The 22,806-nt window shown below is 43.9% G+C and overlaps 1 protein-coding gene across 7 annotated transcripts in view; it reads right to left on the bottom strand.

Moving 5' to 3' along the window:
- Nucleotides 1-22,806, bottom strand: part of DOCK8 (dedicator of cytokinesis 8) — a 225,281-nt gene that overhangs the window by 144,101 nt on the left and 58,374 nt on the right. For all 7 annotated transcript variants that reach the window (XM_027041092.2, XM_027041093.2, XM_027041088.2 and 4 more), the window contains 3 exons: nucleotides 20,486-20,661; nucleotides 17,873-17,944; nucleotides 4,647-4,770 (listed from right to left, as the gene is read on the bottom strand). In XM_027041092.2, the coding sequence (XP_026896893.1) occupies nucleotides 4,647-4,770; nucleotides 17,873-17,944; nucleotides 20,486-20,661 (372 nt within the window). The remainder of the gene's footprint in view (nucleotides 1-4,646; nucleotides 4,771-17,872; nucleotides 17,945-20,485; nucleotides 20,662-22,806) is intronic.

Below are 22,806 nucleotides of genomic sequence, written 5' to 3'. Positions count from 1 at the left end.
CGCTCAAGCAGAAAAGAAATGGAATAACATATAATAGAAAGGGGGCTGGACTGGGGCATAGAGGGATCCTGGCCTAATCTCAACTCCAGACCTTGGCTTCTGAAACTGAAAATGAGAGGTTGTATGAGAAGCCTTCCAAATTAAACCTCATATAAATTCCCACACTCAATATTATGCTTCCAAAGACAGAGACGTGGGGGTGGGAACACCCTTCGACAGGGCTTTAGTAACAGTTAGGGCAATATGAACCAGAACAAAAAGCAGGAAAGCATTTGCCAGTCAAGTAGTGTCCACTTTTAGCTGCAGTGTGTTTGAAAAAAGTCGTCAAGCATTCACAAGCAGATGCTTTATTCCATTAGGAACGTTTCAGTAACAGGGAATTGCAAACGCAGCCAAAGATTTGGCAAAGCCTTGACAACCATAATTAATGATACGCAGTAAGAATGCAGATGGAACTATTACAAACGTCTGTAAAATTAATGGTAAAATGTTATCCTAAAGTTCTCCAAAATGGACATGGTACTGTACAATGTCTACAATGTATACTTTTTGTGACATCCATCGACCTTACAGAAATTCTACTCTGCTAGATCATAAATTTGACCTAACTGTGCTAGCAATAATCAATATTAGTACTGTAATCATTGATACTTCTTTGGCTTAGAATTTATGGGAGCCTTGGGAAAAGGATGTGAATTTACCAAGTTTCTTTACAAGGACGTCAAGAATATATATGATGTCCATAATGTATTCTAAGGGCATAAACTGGACAAGTCAGCAAGGACTGTGAGGACAAGAGCATCTCTGGAACACTGTTTATAGCAACAAAATAAGAGAAACTATCTAAATGCCCCCAAAGAGGAAGCATTCAGAGATTCTGGACCTTGCATCCGAGGGAATGTATGTAACCATTTAAAGAAAACCCAAGAAACACGTATTCGTTGGAAGAGAAAGACGGTCGCAGTATGGTATATTGTTAATATGACAACGGAGGGCATACAATATTAGGTATAATATGATCTAATTTTTATGAAATCTATGTGTACCACGGAGTTGTATCATGTATACATTAAACCTACGTATTCAGGCACCTGGCCTCACCATTCCACTCAGAAGGTGCCAAAAATGGCAGTGACGTGGATGATGTTGCCGGTTGTCTCCCTGCCTGAGCATCTCTGCACGGTGAGTATTAGTCTAATACTGAAAACCATACAAATTTTGCATAACTTGACTCCGCAACCCAGCTGAGGACTTAGTTGAGTGCAGTGAGTACGCTGCGAGGGTGCTTCATGGGGGTGTTGGTAATTTGCCTATCCTCTCTCAGCTTTCAATTTTATACTCTGGCACTCAGCAAGCCACATCTCGGCTTTGCCACGGCTCCCTTTGGGTTCCGCCAGGAGGGGGCGCTACAGGGAGACTGGATGGCTGGAGCGGGGAGAAGGGACTCCCTCCTTCCTCTTTGCTTGCATTTCCTCACACTTCGGTAGTGGCAGTTGGTTCTGGCTTTCGGCCTCTTTGGGCACTTCTAGAACCATCTTCATCTCACCTCCTTGGAGGTACCAGCACCAGGTAGACAGTCCCACGTCTAACAGGTCAGAGTCCAGACTCCCTGACCCTGTGGGGTTTTTCCTCCGCGATCCGGAAATACTCCCCACAGCTAGGTCCCGCCCCCTCCCCAGGGATTTGAGTCCCAGCTCCAAAGTCACTCTTCAGAGTTTTTAGGTTCTGGAAACTCCAAGCTCTTCCCACTAGACCCCCAGTTCTTGAATGTGGTCTTGGGACCCCCTGGGAAATGCTAATTAGAAATCGAATTATTGAGTGCCACCCGCCCAGAACTAGTGAATCAGAAACTCCAGGGTGGGGCCTAGCCATCTGAGTTCAAACAAGCCCTCCAGGGGATTGCAGTGAACTCCAGGCTTAGAGCCACTGCCCTAGGCCCCAGCCCCAGGGTGACGTGCTGCTTCCTGCACCTAAAGTTTCTGTCGGACTTCGATTTTCCTGTTCGGTTCTCCGGGTCCTCCAAAACCTGTTTAACCAATTCCCTCGGTTACATTTTCTTGTTGTTAAGATATCTGGGGTGGCGTATCTGATAGGTGACCAAGACAAGGTCGGGGCACCGGGGTGGCTCAGTCGGTTAAGCGTCGGACTCTTGGTTTCGGCTCCAGTCGTGATCTCACGGTTCAGGAGTTCGAGTCCCGCGCCCAGCTCTGTGCTGACAGCGGGGAGCCTGCTTGGGATTCTCTCTCTCTCTCCCTCAAAATAAATAAACTTAAAAAAAATTGAATTTAGTCAAAATTACCAGTGAAAAATCTCTTAAAAATCCCCCACAGAGCACTGGTATTCCATGCTTGAGGAAGCCCACCATATTCAGTACTGGAACTGATGGCTGATTCCTAGGTAGAGCTCAGATAAAGCAGTGAGCTTGGCTGTAGAGACCACGTGGTTTGAAAAACAGGTAGTATTTTAGAACTGTCTAGTCATTCAGCACGGTGAGATGCTTATAATGAGAGCCAAGCTGAAAGCTATACCAGTTCAGAAAACGCCCTATATATAGAAACGCAGACACATTTCTTCCCCTTTGTTTTTCGCACCTATAAAAAAGTTGGAATAGAGCACTGGCTTTCTAAAAAAATTTTTACCTGTGGTAAATCTACAGAAAATTTACCATGTTAATCATTTTTTAGCGTACAGCTCAGCAGGGTGAAGGACAGTCACACTCTTGTACAACCAGTCTCCAGAACTCTTCACCTGTACCCATCTGTGATGCAACTCTGTCCCCTTAAACAGTCATTTCCATTTCTTCCTCTTCCTACAGCCCCTGGCAACCGCCATTCTATGTTCTGTCTCTAGGAATCTGACTACTCTGGGGACCTCACACATGGGGAATTATACACTTTTTGTTCTTTTGTGACTCTTTACTTAGCCTGTGTGGGGCACTAAGTGTGAGCTCCTATTGTCCTGAATGCTTCACACAAATTAACTCATTGAATAGTCAAAAGACCCCATGTGTTAGTGACTAGCTGTTATTGTCATTAGCGTTACGGACTTGAATGTGTGTGTCCCTGAAAAATTCTTATGTTGAAATTGCAAGTCCCAGTTGGGAGGTAGGACCTTTGGGAGGTGATGAGGTCTTGAATCTGGGGCCTTACTGAATGTGATTAGTGCCCTTCTGAGAAAAGACACGGGAGAGTTTGTTTCCTCTCTCTTGGTCTCCACTTTGTGGAGATACATCAAAAGGTGTCTGCAAACCAGGAAGAGGGCTCTCGTCAGGAACCAAATCAGCCAGCACCTTGATCTTGGACTTCCCCCTCTCTGAACTATAAGAAACAAATGTCTGGTGTTTTAGCTACCCCGGTCTATGGTAGTCTATTACACAGCCCAAAGTGACTAAGACAGTTAGCTTCCCTTAAATAAGTAACAAGTACTTGTTGGAGAAACTGTGTAAAATTGAGAAAAGAATACTTTTTAAGAAGTTACGGGAGTTCTAGTACCCAAAGACAATGCCTTCTGTGTTTCTGTAGGCATCTTTTTCCTACCAAATTCAAAATTTTGATTCCCCATCAGTGTTCTAAATTTCGATTCTTGATTGTGGTTTAACATTAACATATTTTCAAAATTCTCTTCTAAGATTTCAACTGCTCCATAATTTTAATAGATGCACAAAATATATATGCTCAACTATTCCTCCACAGAATCCCTGCCTGAGTTCTCGATCTTTCCAGTCAACTATGACTGTCCTTCTCTAGAGAAATTATTCAAATACATTCAATAGACTGTTCCAGATTCCAAATATTAACTTTGCCCAGTTAGTTCAGATGCTTCCGTTTCTTCCCAAAGGGTCCAAATATTCTCAAACCCAAACTAGTGTCAAAGTCAGGGAGCTGTGATTTAAAATGAGAAGAGACCAAGTGAAGAGACCGTCATTTCCCATCGAGTAGACTCGGGTAAGAACATGACTCCTCCAAGATCACACAACAGTCGACCAAGATGGTCAGAGAGCATGTCCTCTAAGGCGCTATTTCATTTATGCCATTGGGTCCCCATACCCAACACTCCTTTCTAAGGTAAATATTTCCTAATTTTTCCTTTCCCATCCTGAAATGCAATGTACAGCTGATATAACTTACTTACACACAATTAGTTTTAAAATGAACTCAAAAAAATGTAATGGAACGAGGAGATAAAAGTAAAAATTATAACATGAAAGATGGCTTTGTTATCATCCTTGTTTCCCAGGGGAGGAAACCGAAGCCCAGGGAGGTAAATTATCCTGTCTGGGGCAACAGAGTGAGTATGTGGCAAAACCAGAGAACCCAGGCAGTCTGGCTTTCACTCATTCTGCACGCAGCCTGCCCTAGGGACGCCCCTGGGTGTCCTCAGGAATTGTAACAGGGGCGGGCTCCGTGGGCACCCTCCCTCCGCTTTTATGTATTTTCATTATTGAACTTGTGGGTTCTCATTTGAACAGCAACTTCTGTAGCTACAAACAGGTTTGAAAAACAGAAATCCCTGACTCAGATGGTAGCGTCCCTCCTACTCTGACATTCTCTGAGTCTCTAGCCTTTTTTTCTAGTTAAAACATCAACAGCATGCCCTGGGCAGATCAGACCGGTAACCTGGTAACCATGTTTGTTGACAGAAAATACCTGCGCGCTGGGTTCACTGTTCTCCAAGGACTCTGACTCAAACGTCTGTTTCTGAAGTGTCTTGTGAAAATCTCTTCGGGATCCAGTCTTTTTAAAGCTGCAAATCTCCGCACTTCCTTGGTTTCTTTTATGGTTGTTATTATATCATTTGGAGAGAGAGAGAGAGAAAGAGAGGGATGCAAACATATTAGATTCAAAACAAAAGTAATAGCTTAAGCGTACACAGGGCACTGAAAGATCTTGCAAAGAGAGACCGATTGTAATTCCTCACATCTAATTATGCACCAGGCCTAATACAAAGCTGCGCTGTAATGAGAGGCAGACTTGCCTCCTGGCTGGCTCATTATTAAAGGCAGGAATGGTCTGGGAAAATGCCACTTCGGAGGTGTGGTCATTTCAGCTGCGGGGCATTTGGCAACCAGCTGACGCTAAACTATGACCCCAGTGTTAAGAGGCTGGAATAAATCTAGCAATGTGCAGAGCAGCAAATAAAGATCGTTTGAAGATAAAAATAGAGGAAAACGTTTAATGTCCCCATCAGTGTTCCTAATGATGAATGAAAAAGGCAGGACATGGTTAAGAAAAAGAAGAGATAAATGACGTACATGCTAAAAATCTTTGCTAATATTCTCCATCTCCACTCCACGCACTCCATTAAGATTGTGTTTCAAAAATGTCTAGCTATGAAAAGGGTTTAAAATATAATGGCTACCACTGTCACTGGAGAAAGAAAGGAGACCACCATGCAAAAGGCAACAGATAGGAGTTGTCAAATAATAACTATAGAAACCAGCATGCCTTTTCCCCATTTTTCTGACTCAGAGTCTTCTTGGAAAACAGGCTGCAAAGTCAACTGCACAACCACACCGCCATTTTGTTTGATTTCTCACACTATCCGAAACCCCCCTGAGCAGGTTGGTAAAAGGATATGAAATGAGTTAGGATTTATTAGGCCAATCAAATGGCAGACAGATTAAGCAGGAAATGTGGGAGAGCTACCAGCAACGATCCAAATACAGAGTCTATAACTCTTTGGGAGGGATGAAGTGTTGGGTTATGCACAGAGCTGGTAGTCAATAAATTTTAGTTGATGAAGCTAATTAAAGAAAAAAATGAGATGTCCCAGTGTTGTCTGCTGGGGGAATAGCTCTGTCCTTCGATTTTATTGTGCTCTAAAGACAAGCAATTTGTTTTGAGTGAAAGGAGACAAGGAATAGCGTAGAAGACACACAAGACACACAAGATGGGTATGGTGACGAACTCAAGTCAAAGTTGACAAAGATGACTATAAATGGTCATCGTTAGTGTCTCTTGCATTGCCCCTTGCATTGGCCACTTGCATTGCCCCGATCTAAACCTGTATCGACAGGGCTGGGTGACCAGCAGGCTAAGTTGGGAACTGAAAAAAAATACGTCAATGAGTAAGGTACACTCTGAATAAGGAAGTAAGACTAAACATTTAGAAAAGATTTCAAGAGAAATATCCAGAATAATTTCTGGTTTGGAATTCCTAAACACCAACCGAATAAATGAAATTTAAAATATATTGTTCATAGACATCAATTCCCAAAACGTCTTCTGGGAGACCCCTTCAAACAATGCCCCAGAAGTACTAAGTACTTAAAATATTTAAGAAAATGATTTTGGTTCCAGTTGCTCTAAGTATGCAAATGGTAGTGTTGAGAAGAGCAGATACATGCGTGAGCAAGATTTATTTTATAATATTTACTTTCTGTGAACAGAAGATCTTTGAGAGAGAGAGCGCCTTACATAGGATTTCATAAACCTGTTAGCTTCTTAAAAATTATTCTCATCAATAGACACTTAGGAATATCCAAGCGGGTGTTGGATGGGTAACCAGTGCACAATTTTTTTTTTTTTTTTTTACTCTAAGGGTTCAAAGAAAAACTTACAGGTAATATAATGTCCTGTGGAAAATGCACCCAACTCAAAATAGTGGTAAATAGGGAGTGGCATCCTAAGATTCCTCTTGTAATTATAACACACTGAATCTGTGATTATTTTCCCTGCAGAATCCAATTTTAAGGGGAAAAATTCCCAGAGGAATTAACTAGAGGCACCTGGGTGGCTCAATAGGTTAAGTGTCTGGCTTCAGCTCTGGTCATGATCTCACGGTTTGTGGGTTCAAGCCCCGCATCAGGCTCTGTGCTGACAGCTCAGAGCCTTGAGCCTGCTTTGGATTCTGTCTCTCTGTCTCTCTCTCTCTCTCTCTCTCTCTCTCTCTCTCTCTGCCCCTGCCCCATTTGTGCTCTGTCTCTCTCTCTCAAAAATAAATAAACACTAAAAAAAGTAATTCTAAAATCTATTATGAACAGTGAATTAAAACACAAATTTCACACTTTGGTACCTGCCCTTTGACCTTCTTGGGACTTATACGCTCCAGAGAGAACTGATGACAAAGGTTCAGTGTCACATGTCTCCTCATAAGGCCACCTGCTCAGGCCACAGAAAGAAAAATCAGGAAGCAGCCTAACTTAAGACCTTGTGTGCCTTGGCAACCAGAACCGTATCTGCCTTAGCTTGCTTTCTTGTCTCCTAAGGTGCACTTATCTGAGTGTTCACTGACAGGTAACAACCCACACGCGCACACACACACGCACACATGCACACACACAACTACAGCCATGCATCTGCCCCCATCATCCTCAATCACGTCTCCCAGTGCCTCTGTTTCTTCACAGGTGAGGCATAAACACGAGGTGAACTCTAAGATACTTGCCCGGCTTTGAGATATTGTGATAACAAGTTCATACACTGTATCCGGAAACGTTCTGATCAATTTTCTCCTAAAGATGCTTAAATCTGGGAGAAGTCAGAATTGTTTGGCCATCGATCTTTTGCTATTTTATGCCGATGGATGCTTGCTCTTCGCTTCTTTTTTCCTCCTCCGTTTTGTTACAATGTTTCCTGGAGTCCTTTATATGAACCCAAAAGACACTGACAAATGGGCATTACAAAAATGAGTCACTGAATAGTATTAAAAGTTCCTTCTATACAATACGTACACTGTAATTCCAGACACGCACCGGCCCTGAGGACTGGGAGGACGGAAGGCATTAAGACGGCCGTTTTCCATGGCTGTGTGTGTGGAACCACAGCAAACTTTTCTCCCCTTCCTCATTCTAGATTTAGCGGCTACTTCCCCATTTTCAAGTCTCAGAAAGCCACAAAGCTCCCTTGTGGCAGCAGGGGTAGAGCTGGCTGTGGGAGAGGACAAGGGCTGGCAGGCATGTAAAGATGACTCATTTTAGAAGTGCCAGCCACGGAAGGCAGAAACCACCAACGGGTAGGTAGTGAGACTGCTGGCTGAGGGCCACTGGCCACCCGAACGCCCAACCTCATTACCCTACGCGGGCAACTAAGCCAAATAAAGCCATGCTCCTGTTGAACCTATCTGCAGACAAAAGAGAGATGGGGAAGGAGGCCGAGCAGTAGAACAGTAGAAAAACTATTCTCCCAAAATGAGCACAACCTATTGCTTCCCAAGAGAATTGTATTCTTTTTCTCCAAACGCTGTTATCGTATATTTGGGAACCATCCAAAGGCCAAACATATTTTGAAGACCAAACTCTTTTTTTAAAGTTGATTTTGAGAGACAGGGAGAGGGAGAGGGAGAGAGAGAGAGAGAGAGAGAGAGAGAGAGAGAGAGAGAGAGAGAATTAGCAGGGGAGCGGCAGAGAGCGAGGGAGGGAGAGAATCCCCAGCAGGCTCCGCACCGTCAGAACAAATCCTGACGTGGGGCTCGAACTCACAAACCATTACATCATGACCTGAGCCCAAATCAAGAGGCAGTCGCTTAACCAACTGAGCCACCCAGGCACCCCAAGACCATACTCTTTAGGGGCAGTGTGGAGTGGACCGAATTTGGCTCTGGTGTCCAGGACCTGGGTTCAGATGCTGCCCCCTTATTTACCGGCTATGAGACCCTCGCTAGGCAAGTGACATAATCTCTTTGAGCCACAGTTTCCACAGGTGTGACATAGGGAGTAACACTGCTCATTTTGAAGGCCTGTTGGGATGACTGGAAAACGATACATATGCCTCCTTTCCCGTCTTCCCCTTCCCTCCCCTTCCCTTCCCTTCCTATCCCTCCTGCACGAGCCGGCACTAAAACTATCAGAACAAGATCATCCTCCATGCCTGAGGGCGGAAGGGGAGGAAGTGAGGAAGCCTAGAATGGGAAGTTGAAGGCCAAAGAGGGTAAGGAGAGCACGCATATAAAAGGCATGCAGAATCAGAAACCACATGGTGTGAGGAGGGTGCCCAACCTAGGAACATCCGGTCACGTGATAACAGGGTAGACATTCTGAGTAGAACGAGGAGGCCATGCACCCGGAGTAGCAGCCTGCCAAGGGTGTCTCTGTGGAGGGGTGGCCTGGCAGTAAGTATCGGGGGAGGCCAAAAGGGGCATGCACACAGGAGGGGGAAGCCTGCGGGTGTCAGAGCCAGAATACGAGGAGGAAGGCGACTGTGCGGTGATGGGGGGTGATGCTGGCAATGGTTACATACAGGGGGATTGATCAAGTAAGTAACATACTAAGAACAGTAAGAGTCAGGTGTTTCACCATCTAAGCAGGGATAAAAATATGGAAAGGAAGAAAACGAGAATGAATACTGTGATGTTACACTGGAATTGCATCTATCCACATGAACTCGTGACTTCCAGTGCATGTCCGTGCATGCACACGCACACACACACACACACGCACACACACACGGCCTACTTTGTTCCCTGAGAACACACTGGATGAGCAACACCTTAATAGCAATGAGCACACCCAACACCTACAGCTTGGCTTCTAAGTACCACTCTCCACTTAAAAGGAATCAGAGCCACTTGGAGAAATGACTGATTCCAGGGGTGAGGAAAGGAAAGTGTTACATCAGCATGGAATATCTTGTGGCAGAAAGCAAGGATGTGATCAGTGACAGCTGGGGGCATGTAAAAAAGACACAGCGGCCAGTGGAAGGGATTCACACTTGTCAAAGTGAGGACCAACTGAGCATCAAAATAAACCAGAGAACTGGATTCAAACCTACTGAACAAAATAGGAAACTATGATTCGATATTGGTACAAATGAACTGAAAGTTTGATGAGGAATTGAGTATTTTATAACAATCAAATCCAAATGAAGGGATTATTATGTATAAAAAAATAATTGCCTGGGGGGCGCCTGCGTGGCTCAGTTGGTTAAGCCTCTGACTCTGGATTTTAGCTCAGGTGATGATCTCACAGTTTGTGGGCGCGAGCCCCACGTTGGGCTCTGTGTTGAAGGCGTAGAGCCTGCTTGGGATTCTCTCTCCCTCTCTCTCTGCCCCTCCCCCACCCAGGTGCATGCACACATGTGCTCTCTCTCTCTCTCTCTTTCACAAATGAACCCATAGTTTTAAAAAGAGAAATTGCACACTAAAGTAATCGGCAGTCATGGAGAATCAGGTTGGCAAATTACCCTCAAGTGGTTTGGGAGACGGAAAAAGATCGTTGTATCGCCCTTCCAAGCTTCGTGTAACTTTGAGCTTGTTTCAAAATAAAAGGAAAATAATAGATGTTAGGTGTCTGACACTGTAATAAAGACGGCTAGTGGGTCCTACTTACCAAGTTGTGCATCTATTCAGCAGCTCCTGTGAGCAAAGGAGTTGCCATGTCCAGAGACATCAGAGTGATTCACTCTACCTGCCAGCAAGCCCTCTAACTTCCCACTGTGGCTCCGTGGTTGTGGCCAACGACTGACCGGTCTGAGGGGACAAGATTGCCACCCCTTGCCTCAAAGCGGGACGGTGAGAAAACATTGCAGCCTGATCCCTCCAGAGCCCCCTGCACATTGGCCAAGTAAAGTTTCCTCCATTGTCCCGTTCGACACGTTTGTAAGGTATCTCCTGAGACTGAGGCAACAAAGAAGATGCAAAGGGGAATACACAAGAATCCTAACTTTAAAGGAGTCCCTGTTCTCAGTGAGGTCATGGTCGAGTGAGAAATAGCACATACTGAGCAGGGGAGACCAGCATTCAGACACGTTCATCAGAATGCGATGTAGAGTAGGGCGAGAGCTTCTGAGACAAATACAAACGGCATGCTTTGAAAATTCACAGAAGGGAGCGATTTCCTCCGGAGATTTCCTTCCTCGCCAGGTCGGGGAAGGCTTGGTGAAAGCCCTGGCCTGTGGGCCACGGCGGGTGTGGAGCTGTGGCCCGGGAGTCTGTGCGTCATGGCTCAGGCGTGGCTCAGTGGTTTCCACAGCTGGGTCGCTCTTTGTAACTGCACCGGCTGATGAGCCTTGCTTGCTTTTAGAAAGCAAATAGCTAAGCACCTTGACAGCCAGCACAACAAATGCGTGTCATAATAAGCAATTATTGATCAGGGAGACATTTTTATGGTGTTTTGGGAGTAACCGAATTATAGGCACTGATGTGTTTGAATTTTAATTGTTTACCAGCTCACTGGGAGTAAAATATGGAGTCATAAAACAGATGATACCCCATTCCTTGATGTCCCAGCTCTCCTTGAGCACGACCTTCCTTCAGAATTACCTTAATCACCCAGGATGAAAGGCAAAGTCTAAGGGCTTTTATGATGTTGCTCATAACACTCATGAAATGTTTCACTGTCGCAGCAGATAATATGCCAAGAATAAATAGCATGTAAACAAGTTTCACTACTTAAGAGTTTGACTCTCCACCAAGATACCAAACACATTCTCAAGTCAGTCGCTCTTGAGTTCGTTTAGAGAAAATGGCAGAGGAAGGGAAGCTGAAACATTTAATGTGACTCAAAAGATGCCAGGAAACATCAATCCATACAAAATTTTCAAGTGTTTGGAAATGAGATGAGAAGAACATGCAACCACCGTTCTACTCATGAGATCAAAGGTCACTTCCAAAAAGTCATGGGGAGAAAAGCACTATTATTTTTGGAGCTAGGAGGCCAAATTTTATGCTACAGACACGAAAGATAAAGTGGGATCCAGTCAAGGCATCGCCCAGTCTAAGTAACATAAACATGTCCAGTAGGAAAATATATTTCCCCCAAAAGGAGATCATGTATTTTGTGTTTCCGTGTAGTCTAATCTTTCTTATTAAGTTCAAAAGAAATTCTAGGGGCTCCTGGGTGGCTCAGCCTGTTAAGCGTCCGACTTCAGCGCAGGTCATGATCTCATGGTTCGTGAGTTCGAGCCCCACGTCAGGCTCTGTGCTGACAGCTTGGAGTTCCCTCTCTCTGTGCCCCTCCCCAGCTTACTCTCTCTTTCTCAAAAATAAAACATTTAAAAAAATTAAAAAGACAAAAGGAATCCTAAAACTTTCCTCTATCCTTCATGGGCAGCACTCTTGTCTGATTTAAAAGTCTCAATTATAGAACTTGAGTGGCAAATGCTCTATAGAATTATGAGCGTGGGAGGGAACGGAAGTGGCCATTACTCCACTCCCCTGCTCCCTAAGTGGGATTCAAAGCCATTATCACAGATAGCAAGAACATAAAAGACTATCCTTAGATATTACAGAGAAATGTAATATCAGCAAGGAGATAATTGAGGAATAAAAGAGCCAACTAAATCAGGGTTTGACTGCACGGTTATGGATGACAGAGACATGTCCACAGAAGGGGAAATGGCTTCCAGAGGAAAGGAGTTTACCACCCCCCAACAGTGCCTTAAAATATACGGGAGAGGGGTTTTGCTTCATTCTTTTAACATGCTAATAGAAGCACTTTTTCTGAAGTCTTCAGGTCTCATTTCACTTGAGAGGAATATTTTGGATAAGGTTGAAATGGAACGAGATACTCCCTAAAGCAGCAGGCCTTCTGATTTTCCAAATTTTATCTTTATGTCAAGAACATATGAAGTATAGTGCTGACGATGGGAAATCTTCCCTGGATTATTAAATGAAAAGAAACTTTCAGTAACACTGAGTTGTCCCCTGCTTTTTTCCTTTGCATATCATACCTTACGAATAGGTCTAATTGAAATTATTTGTCAATTGGGCAGGGACAAAGGAAGCACACTCTGTAATACTATTTCATAAATATCATAAGTGGTAGCTAACCTACGGCCATCTGCCAAGAAATCTTAGTACGTTACATGTGCTCATTTATTTATTGTATACAATATAACTTATGAGGTAGGTGCTATTCTAATTCCGGTTTTCCTGAGGAGGAAACTGAGGCACACACACAAAAAAATAGTTGGCATTAGGCCATACAACGAGCGAGTGATGGAGCCAGGACTTGAACCCACTTATTCCTGCTCCAGAGAAATCACCATTCTGAAATAATATAATAAACGATAGCAAAGGAATAGACCTTACACTTAACGAGTAATTAAGTAAAGCCAGGAAGTATCTTAGATTTCTATCCATTGATTTGTGGGAACAATTATAATGTATCCTCTTCGGATTACAGTTCAGTGAGTTTTGACAAATGCAGACAGTTGGGTAACCACCACTACAGTCAAGATTTAGAATAGTTTCAGCACCCCCAAAAGTCTCCGGTGACCTTTTGCAGTCAATTCCTTTCTCCAGCCCTACACCCTGGCCACCCCTGATCTGTGTTCTGTCCCCACCGCTCTGCCTTTTCCAGAAGGGATCACACAAATGGAATGGTGAAATTATCTTTGTTTGTCTGGCTTCTTTCACCTTGCATCATACAAATAAGACTCATCCGTGTGGTTCAATGTATGAAGAATATGTTCCATTTTATTGCTGAGTAGTATTCCGTTGTATGGATGTACGAGAGTCTGGTTATCCATCACAAAACTGCATACGATTTGGTGGTTTCTAATTTTGGGTAATCACAAATGACAGTGCTATAAATATTGTCATATAGATTTTTATGTGAACATACGTTTTCATTTCACTTGGGTGAATACCTAGGAGTAGGAATTTAGGTGGTGTGAGTATATATCTAACTGGGATTTTTGGATAGCTAAGGGAAGAAAACTCAGCGATAGAAACAACATTCAGAAGGTACATATAACAGCTTCTGGTATACAATGACAAGAGAAAAATTTCAGTATGTATATTTTCTTCTGGTCAATCGTATCCAGCATTGGCAAAGACATGGGGGGACAGGACAGTTTCATGCCCAGGTGGTAATGGAGTGAATCAGTATAGTTTTCCCAGAGGAAAATTTGGCAGTCCTTATGAGCATGTGTCATGTGCACTGGCTCCATTTCTACCCTCAGAAATACACACACGAAGAGGGGCAAATGTGCAGATGTCTATCGTGGTCTTATTATAAATAATATGTCAGCATACATAATATGTGAAAAATGATATGCGAGTTAATTATACATGAAAAATGGAGACAATTGCATTGTGCATCAAAAGAGGAAGATTCAATAACTTAGGATACATTTCTTCTCCTCTGGGATATGAGGCAGTGAGGGATATATACATATATATATACATATCTACATATACGCATCTACATACACAATATTTATGTAAAACATAAATATCCATATATATATTTGCGAAGGTATGAAAAGAAGCTCTGGAAATCTACACAGCAACATCCGTGTCGTTAAGAGTGGTCTGAGGAGAAAGGCAGGGGGTGAGTGAGGACTGAGGCAGGAGACTGCTTTTTACTTAACACGCTTTACGTTACTTGATTTCTCTCCAAATGAGCATGCATCATCTGACACGTCAAATAACAAGTTCAAAGGAGAGCTAATTAATCACTAAGTAACAACTGGCCAGCAACCCCTGTTGTGGTGTCTGCCAGCTTCCCAGAACACAGCTCGAGAAGACGGGGACAAAATGGAAACTCGCCAGAATGAACAGACACCTGAATCTGGACAGACTGTAAGTGAATGAGATGAGCTGGCAGAACGATGTCCCACGCTCTGTCTCCCCAGAGGGGAACTCCGAGGAAGGCACTTGGTGCTTTCCCTCCTGCAGGTCCCTGTGCAGTCAGTGTCTACACTCGCCAGAAATCTGAATGCAACTTCTTCCCTGTAGTGGCTTAGGTATGGAGCCACTCCCAGGTTGCACCCATTTGCACCACCACCAGAACCCCCACCTTCCCTTGCCTCTCTCCTTCTACCGCCATTCAGCAACGATTAAGAAGCAACTCTGAGAGAACAACTGAGCTAAAGACGGATGCAGGGTTGGGAGATGAAGGGCCTCTGGCAGCCGTGTACTGATTTCTCCCCACATAGAAAATATTAAAGGTGCACACGGGGGCAGAATGACCTCTGGGAGGAGTGTGTTCTACGAACTGGAGCTTTTGTTTCCAGAGTATCAGATTCAGAGTACCAAAGAATCAAACGGTGGGGTAGAAAAGGTGCTTCCTCACTAAAACACTACTCAAAGCTTCCCGAAACTGACAGTGAGTTTCAGAGTTGCACGCTTCTACCTAATTTCTGGGAAAGGAACTGGACCTTCACACAAGTGTGCAGAAAACAGGACCAATGGCAATCCCCATCCCTAGTATGTTGCCACACGTGAAGTTAAAGCTGATATTGCCTAGTTTGGTGGGGGGTGGGAGGGGAGAAAAAAACGTGCATAAAATAAAAATATGGATAATCACTGTTCCCACAGAAGAGATGAAAACAAATGGAGGGAGACACATAAGGGAAAAGAACAACAATCAAGTGGCCAATGGTCTGGATTAACATTTAATCCAAAATTCCTAACAAATAACATCAGGTTTGTGAATTACATTTTGATCATGACAGCAAAAATAGAAATCACAGGAGAAAAAAAAGATTTGATTGCATAAATAATTCTGAATGTTATAAAATTATAAGCAATTTTGAAAGACAAAGAACACACTGGGTAAGGACTTTGTACTATATGACAAAGGGTTAACATCCCTAACAAATAAAGGTAATCCTAGAGATGAGCCCAGACAAATACATTAATAAAGGTGCACAAATTTTATAAATAAGCAAGACACGAAGGAAAAATAACAAATGTCCAACAAATGTATAGAAAACGTATGCCCAATTTCATAATTTAAAAAATGCAAACAAAGTACTGTCTCTTTACAAGTAAGTTGGAAATTTATTAAAAGATAACATCCAAAATTCTTAGGATTCAGGCATAGCTGTTAATAATCTTTCTGATGTATTATTTCCAAATCCTTAAATTTGTACTTAACGTAGACATGGAAATTCCTCTTATGGGGATTTATTCTGAAGGGGAAAAAAAATCATAGCTTTGTAGAGGGATGTTACTATACTGGGGTATAACACTGAAAAACAGGGAATCGTGTACACATCAAAATTGGTTAAATGAATTCCGACATAAATATATCATGCACCCATTAAAAATTGGGTTGAGGAAGAATGTTTAATAGCAAAGAGAGGTAGTCACCGTTTACTATAAACACTGAAAAAGCATCATGCTACAAAATAGTATTATAATGTAATTTAGTTTTTATATAAATATATACATAAGGAAATACGATTCAAAGGTTATGCATCAAATGTTAATGGCAGTTTTGTGTCTATAGTGAAACTGAGTGATTTTTTTCTCTTTTGGTTTCCCTATAATCTCTAAAATTTCTAAAATGAGTATTCTGAAAGAGTCCTTGTTTTAAGTTTGTGCAAGATAGAGAAAAAAAGAAAGAATACCCCAATGGGAGTTGCCATGAGGAATGAAACAGTACAGTGTCCCAAGGAGAAAATAAAATCCAAATGTAGTAAAACGGACCTTTCTATTTATTGTTCCTTCTCAGACGTTTTTAGAACCTTAATATCCAGAAAGTATATCTAATTATAACATTTAAAAGCTTGAGAACAACTTGTTCTGAATTTTTTTATTTGTTACCAACAAAGCATAATCTTACTTGACTGCCTGACAAACTTCGTTTTCCATTCACGTTGGAAATTAGAACACATGATGGATTAGCATCTCACTTTCTCTTAATTACTTTTTATAAGCGATGCTTTCTCTTGCTCAGCTATTGAAAATAGCATGCTTACTGACACTGCTCCAAAAAAACAGCAGCACCAATTCAATGGCACACTTCCAAGAGCCGGATAAAACCCAACACCCAACGTCTTTCTTCGTTTATCCCATAGAGCAGTAATTCTTACTAGTGTGTAAGAGAGTCAGTGAGGATAGCAGAATTTCAAACTATAAGTCTTGGTAAAGGCTCTCTGATTTTTTTTTCCTTTTTCTTTTCTTTCTTTTTTTTTTTTTTTAGCGTTTATTTATTTCAGAGAGAGACAGAGTACAAGTGGCCGAGGGGCAGAGAGAGGGAGACAGAATCTGAAACAGGCTCCTGCCAGGGAGAGATGAACGAGGCTTCGCAGGAAAATTTTAGGGCAGTGAAACTACCCTGTGTGATACCGCAATGGCAGATACATGGCGTTACACATCTGTCAAAGCTTGTAGGATGTACAACACAGAAGATAAGCCCTAATGTAACCTATGGACTTTAGCTAAGAATAATGTATCACTGGGGCACCTGGGTGGCTCAGTGGATTAAGCGTCTGACTCTTGACTTCAGCTCAGGTCATGATCTCACGGTTCGTGGGTTTGAGCCCTGCGTCAGGCTCTGTCCTGACAATGCAGAGCCTGCTTGGGATTCTCTGTCTCCCTCTCTCTCTGCCCCTCACCTGCTCGTGCTCTCGCACTCTCTCTCTCTCTCAAAACAAATTTAAAAAAAAATAATGAATTTTTTCATTAGATGCAGAGTCCATCTGCATTCATAATTCACGAATTTTGAATTTGCAAATTCACTTCCTTGCCCAAATGTATTTGTAACGGGCATTTGGGCACACGTGCAACAAACAAACAAAAAACCAAACAAACCAACCCGCCAAAACCCCAAGATGTTACTGATAAGGGGAACTGTTAGGGTGTGGCATATGAGAACACCCAGTATTTTCTATTTGGTTTTCCTGTAAACCCAAAGCTGCATTGGCAAAATTCAATTAAAATGCAGTTAAAAAAAATTTTTTTAATGTTTATTTACTTTTGAGAGAGAGAGAGAGAGAGAGAGACAGAGTGTGAGCAGGAGAGGGTCACAGAGAGAGAGAGAGAGTGAGAGAGACACAGAATGTGAAGCAGGCTCCAGGCTCTGAGCTATCAGCACAGAGCCTGATGCGGGGCTCGAACTCAGGAACAGTGAGATCAAACCTGAGCCTAAGTTGGGCACTTAACCGACTGAGCCACCCAGGCGCCCCGATTAAAATGCAGTGTTACAAGCTCACGATATGGAGCAAACATATATGTCAAGAGAAAAGAAAAACAAACTTACTTTTGGTTCACGATTAGCCACTCCCGAATATAGGTCTGAACACAGTCCCTGACATGAGGGTCCAGTTCAACCCTAATGAGGTGGGGAATGAAACAAAATCATGTTATTACTGGAGAGATACAACAAAACAGTCCCTTATCATAACCAAGGAGAGCAGTACGATGTCAAATCTGTATCAAGGGAGAGTGCCGGGGGCATCCCTACCCATTCATCAAGTGTCTGAAATATTCCCCAGGCAACAGCATTTTCACTTTGATGAGACAAACATGTTGGCATTTGATGCTTTGTGGGCTGTCCTTATTATAGGGAATCGTGTTAAACTGTACCTATCCCTTAAAGGCATTCCAACACCAGGGAGGCAGAACCAGCTATAATCACATACGAAACAAGAGAAAGAAGCATAAATACCAATTTCTCACGGGGGTAATTTGGGCCTATGTTTTGCTCATGTGTAACCTTGTTAGAACATGCATGTTTCCCCTCGGGAAAGCCACAAACAGTTGTCTTATCCTTTGCGGAGCTGACATGACTTTGGTCGGTGACTATTAATTCTTTTCATACCTGTGCAACAGTGCATCATGGGAAAGACCCTCCCAGCGTTTCAGAGGCTTTTTTGCTGTTTTTCCTAAATGTTTTGGTACTTGAGATAAATGGGTCTAAGGACTACATACTAAATGCTGACTGCCCAAATCCTAGCCCCGTCCCTTATTAGCTACCTCGGGTCAGTCCCCCCACCTTTGTGGGCCTTAGTGTCCTCATCTTAGAGCACTGTTAATAGAGGAATGTCTCCTTTAGAGGCAGGGGATGAAATTAGGTCAGTATGGGAGTGCTTAGGAAGGTATCAGGCACATGATAAGACTCATACGGTTGACACTTCTGACCTACTTATTCTATGCTAGGTACTGATGTAACCAATTTATACGTATTAATTCAGTTAATCCTCAATCAGCCCCGCAGGGCGCAGGCATGCAATATTATTCTCATTTCGCAGAAGGAGGGGATGATAAGGATCTTGCTCAAAGTCCCAAAGCAAGCAGAAGGGCAGGGACTTAACCCCAAGCCGTTCACCTGTGGGGTGCAGGCTTCCAACCACCACACTATCAGAGTTCAACCTCAAGTTCTGGGTGCACATGGGGTCAGCTAGTCTTTACTCTGGTGATGACGACGATGCCTTCCTGGGTTTTGATCACCACGGCAGGCTTTTTGGCCGTGATTAGAAGAGCAGAAGTTGTTTTAATGTCATCAGACAGACAGTGTGAGCTAACAATTCTGGTCACAAGGCAGTATTCTACTGCATCACTGAGGCTAAGTTAAAAAAAAAAAAACAAAAACCTGCCTCTTTCATCACAATTTAAATAATAAAAAAGCCTATCTCTAAATCTACTGTAAGTGCCTTAATTGGGATTTTCCAAGATTCTTACCTCATGTGAAAATAATTACGTCACCATAAATTTTAGACAAAGAAATAATACGAAATGATTCTCTGTCGAAGGTAAAAACAACAAAAAAGAGAGAGACCTTACCTATATTAAAGTTACACCTGAATAAATGGGCTGGCAATGGGGGGAAATGTTTCCCAGTGTTTGTTTCCCAGCGAGTATTTCTGAAATGTCTGAGAGGAGCATGGTGTAAGCTCTCCTTTGTGAATAAGAACTATCTGAACAGGAAAGCAAGGGCTCATGGGAATGTCACCCAACATCCTTCAACTGACGAAAGAAAATCCAAAATAGAAGCAGAAGATCCCACAGCAGTGGGAGCAGGGGCTGTGTTGCATGATCTCCTTTTGGGGGCATTTTTTGGGGAAGATGACAAGGTTGAAAATGTCCAGGAGAGATGTGAACCTTAATTTTGTTTTTGAAGGTAAATGCAACTAAAAGCTCATCCTAAGCCTCTAAGGAGGCATTGCTTTTTATACCATGGAAATAACAAGCATTTCATGTGGAGAGAATTCTGTTGCTACCAAGGCTAATGCCTGCACCTGGAAACACACAGACTAACCCACGACAGAAGCTCAAACTCTAACTGGCTATCCACGCATTCACTCTACAGAGCTTCCCCCACTGTTTCCCCACTTGGCAAAACTTTCTTCCAAGGTAGGAACTTTGCCCTGTTCATCTACTGATGGCTGTGCCCAGCACATAGTGGATGCTCAATAGACGCGGGTGGAATGTATTTGTGACTCGATCCAGTCTCGTAGGTGGAAACGATAATGCTTGGGAATCGTTCCACTGATTATTACTGAAAAACTTGACATTTTTACAAATGGAGAAACCCAGGCTCCCTGAGCTCACGTGAGCCGCCCAAGGTCACTGAGCTGCCACCCAGGCAGTCCCCTTCGCCTCCACCTTCGCCTCCCCCTGGGCCTTGCATATCGTCCTACCCCTTCCCCTTCACTGGCTTGGTCCCTACATGCCTTTTCGAAGCCTCTGGTCAAACCAGGGTAAAAACGCTCACAGGCGGGAGCACCACGTTGTCATTCCACACATCTCAGCAGATCTGAGTAACTTTAGTTTTCCAAGAAGTCCAGAATTGAGGCATCTCCCGCCGTCCCCCCCGTTACCCATACCGGTCATGACATCACAATCACATCTATGTTTTAGGAAGCCCATTTACCCTTCCTCCGGCAAAGAGGGCTGCAAAGTGCGACATTCCTTTGGCGTGAACGCCACATCCAAGTCGTCCTCGGTGAAGTCTCCCAGCTCCTGGGCCAGCTTCACATCCAGGCTGTTCAGATGTGTCATCAGAAGCCCTTCAAAGTCCACCGGCTCCACCGGGTCATAAAACTGAGGCTGGGGAGAGAAAGAGAGAGAGAGAGAGAAAGGGGGTTCCCACAAGGCTTCCAGGCAAAGCGCCCAGGCGACGGTCCTGCCTGCCCTCTCCACCCAGCAAGTGCTCGGCTCTTCGTGCACAACTCTGAGGAGCTGCCCAGCACAGCAGCAGTGATATGGAAAAAGGGAAGGAGACGCAGCACAGGAAAGTCAAGTCAGAACACGGCAAGGCACCCAAATCACACCCCAAGGCAGAATTTTTTCTCTGCTTAATTGCATCTTGATGAGGAATCCTGAGGAGATCCAAAATGAGATCACGAGGCTTTGCTGAATTTTATAATTTCTCCTGCGAAAGGCTCTCTGAGGCCATGTTTACCCAAATACAGTGAAGCGGCGAATGGGGCAGTTTTCCAGAAATTCAGGCAAAGTCAACACTTGTTCTGTTTGAGTACTTAGGCACAGTGTTTCCTCTGGCCTGCTTCATCCTATATGTTGGTTCTTGAAAGCACTTCATACATAATCACAGCCCTCGGTGAACCAGACTTGGGGGCAGAAACTCTCCAAGGCAGCGATTTCCAGATGCTTCTGGACTGACTCGTGCCGGTCAGGAAGACATTGTCACTGGACTGCAGTTAAATAAGTAAACTAAGGGCAATTGGCTGAGGTTTCCCAGGCCTAAATGTACTCCCTTTTAAAGGACTCTCTTGTTTTGCTCAACTATATCCTTGCACAGCGGGGGAGGGAGGGGACAAAAGAAATGACAGAAGTAGTTGGCAATTCCAAACAGAATTTTCTATAGTTGATAAAATAAAAACTTGGCAACGAGGCAAATATTTTTTTCTTCTCTGTAAAGTTCCAAAACAGGAACCATTGCCTTGAGGAAGTAAAAGAATCAGATTGAGTGGCATTCTGGAATAATTACAATAGCAGCACCCATTGGTATTCAAATTGATGGCAGGCTGTCTGGAATCATCAGCCCAAGGAGCTACTGCTCCTGCTCTCAACTTCTGTTCCCCCCCCCCCCCCCCCCCCGACCCAACCATCCCCAACCATCCACCCCATGGAGCAATAAAACAAACACTCCGGATTCTTGACTCCGACTGCCGGGATGTGAAAACAAGACCAGATCCAAGGAAATGCTAACAAAACGGTTTTTCACCCCCGCCCCCCTCTCCCCCCACCAAACCATACAGTGGACCAGACATGAGGGCTCTAAGTTGGAGGGGAGGGACAAAAGGCTCCTGAAGGGGCAAAAGCACATAAAATTCGAGGTCAATGCTGCTTGCCGGGTCTCCTCCCACCCTTGCTGTCCCTGCTGGTGGGGGAGACGGGAGTGACTGAGTGACGCTCTGGGGACGGAGGACAAAGCTAAGAACCGAGCGCACATGCCCTCCTTCTTCTCTGACGGCGGCTGACTTAACTTGCTGTAGGGACAAAGGGGGCTGACGAGAAGGGAGAGGATCCACACACTTCGGTAGGAGAGAGCAAAGGCACCCCCAGTTCTACATGGCTCCCACGTGATGTGACAGAGGGCTGGGAAGTTTCTTGGTTCTGACCAGGGACCCGGAGGTCAGCTAAGGGGATGAGCACAGTCCTTACAGGGTGCCTCTCAAAATGAAGAGACAGGGGCCAGCGGGGGCTCAGGAAGCTGGCGATCAGCCTGTGCAGGAGCCAGGTGGAGACAGGGTTTGCAAAAAGGACACCACTCACCTCTGCCAGGGGAAACGACAGGCATCATCTATGCAGATTTGCATAAGACCAGCCCCAGAGGAGGAGGTGGATTTTCCCACCCTTACCACACCCAGGACAGAGAGCTCAGAGTCAGGGACTGAAATGAAGAAAATCCTTTTCTTTGCAGACTTATTGCTGGACAGCGGATACCCATTGAGCTAATCATTACTAAGCACTTACTATGTGCCAAGAAATTGGCCAGGTCATTATACACACTATGTCACTTAATCCTCAGTAAAGTCTAAATGGGATATATTCGTATTAAACCCATTTTACAGAGGAGGACACCGGAGGCTAGAGATTTAACGATTTGCCCGTGGTTACACAGCTGGGAAGTAGGCCCTCGGGAAGCCAAACCTTGGCAGGCTCATGTTCTTACCCACAATCGTTGGGTTTTCTCTTGCAAGCATTTGAGGCAATCTGCACTTCCAGAAA

The sequence above is a fragment of the Acinonyx jubatus genome, chromosome D4, assembly GCF_027475565.1.
Source record: "Acinonyx jubatus isolate Ajub_Pintada_27869175 chromosome D4, VMU_Ajub_asm_v1.0, whole genome shotgun sequence".
Classification (NCBI taxonomy): Eukaryota; Metazoa; Chordata; class Mammalia; order Carnivora; family Felidae; genus Acinonyx; species Acinonyx jubatus.
The sequence above is the reverse complement of the archived record's forward strand: the minus strand, read 5'-3'. Positions and strand labels throughout refer to the sequence as shown.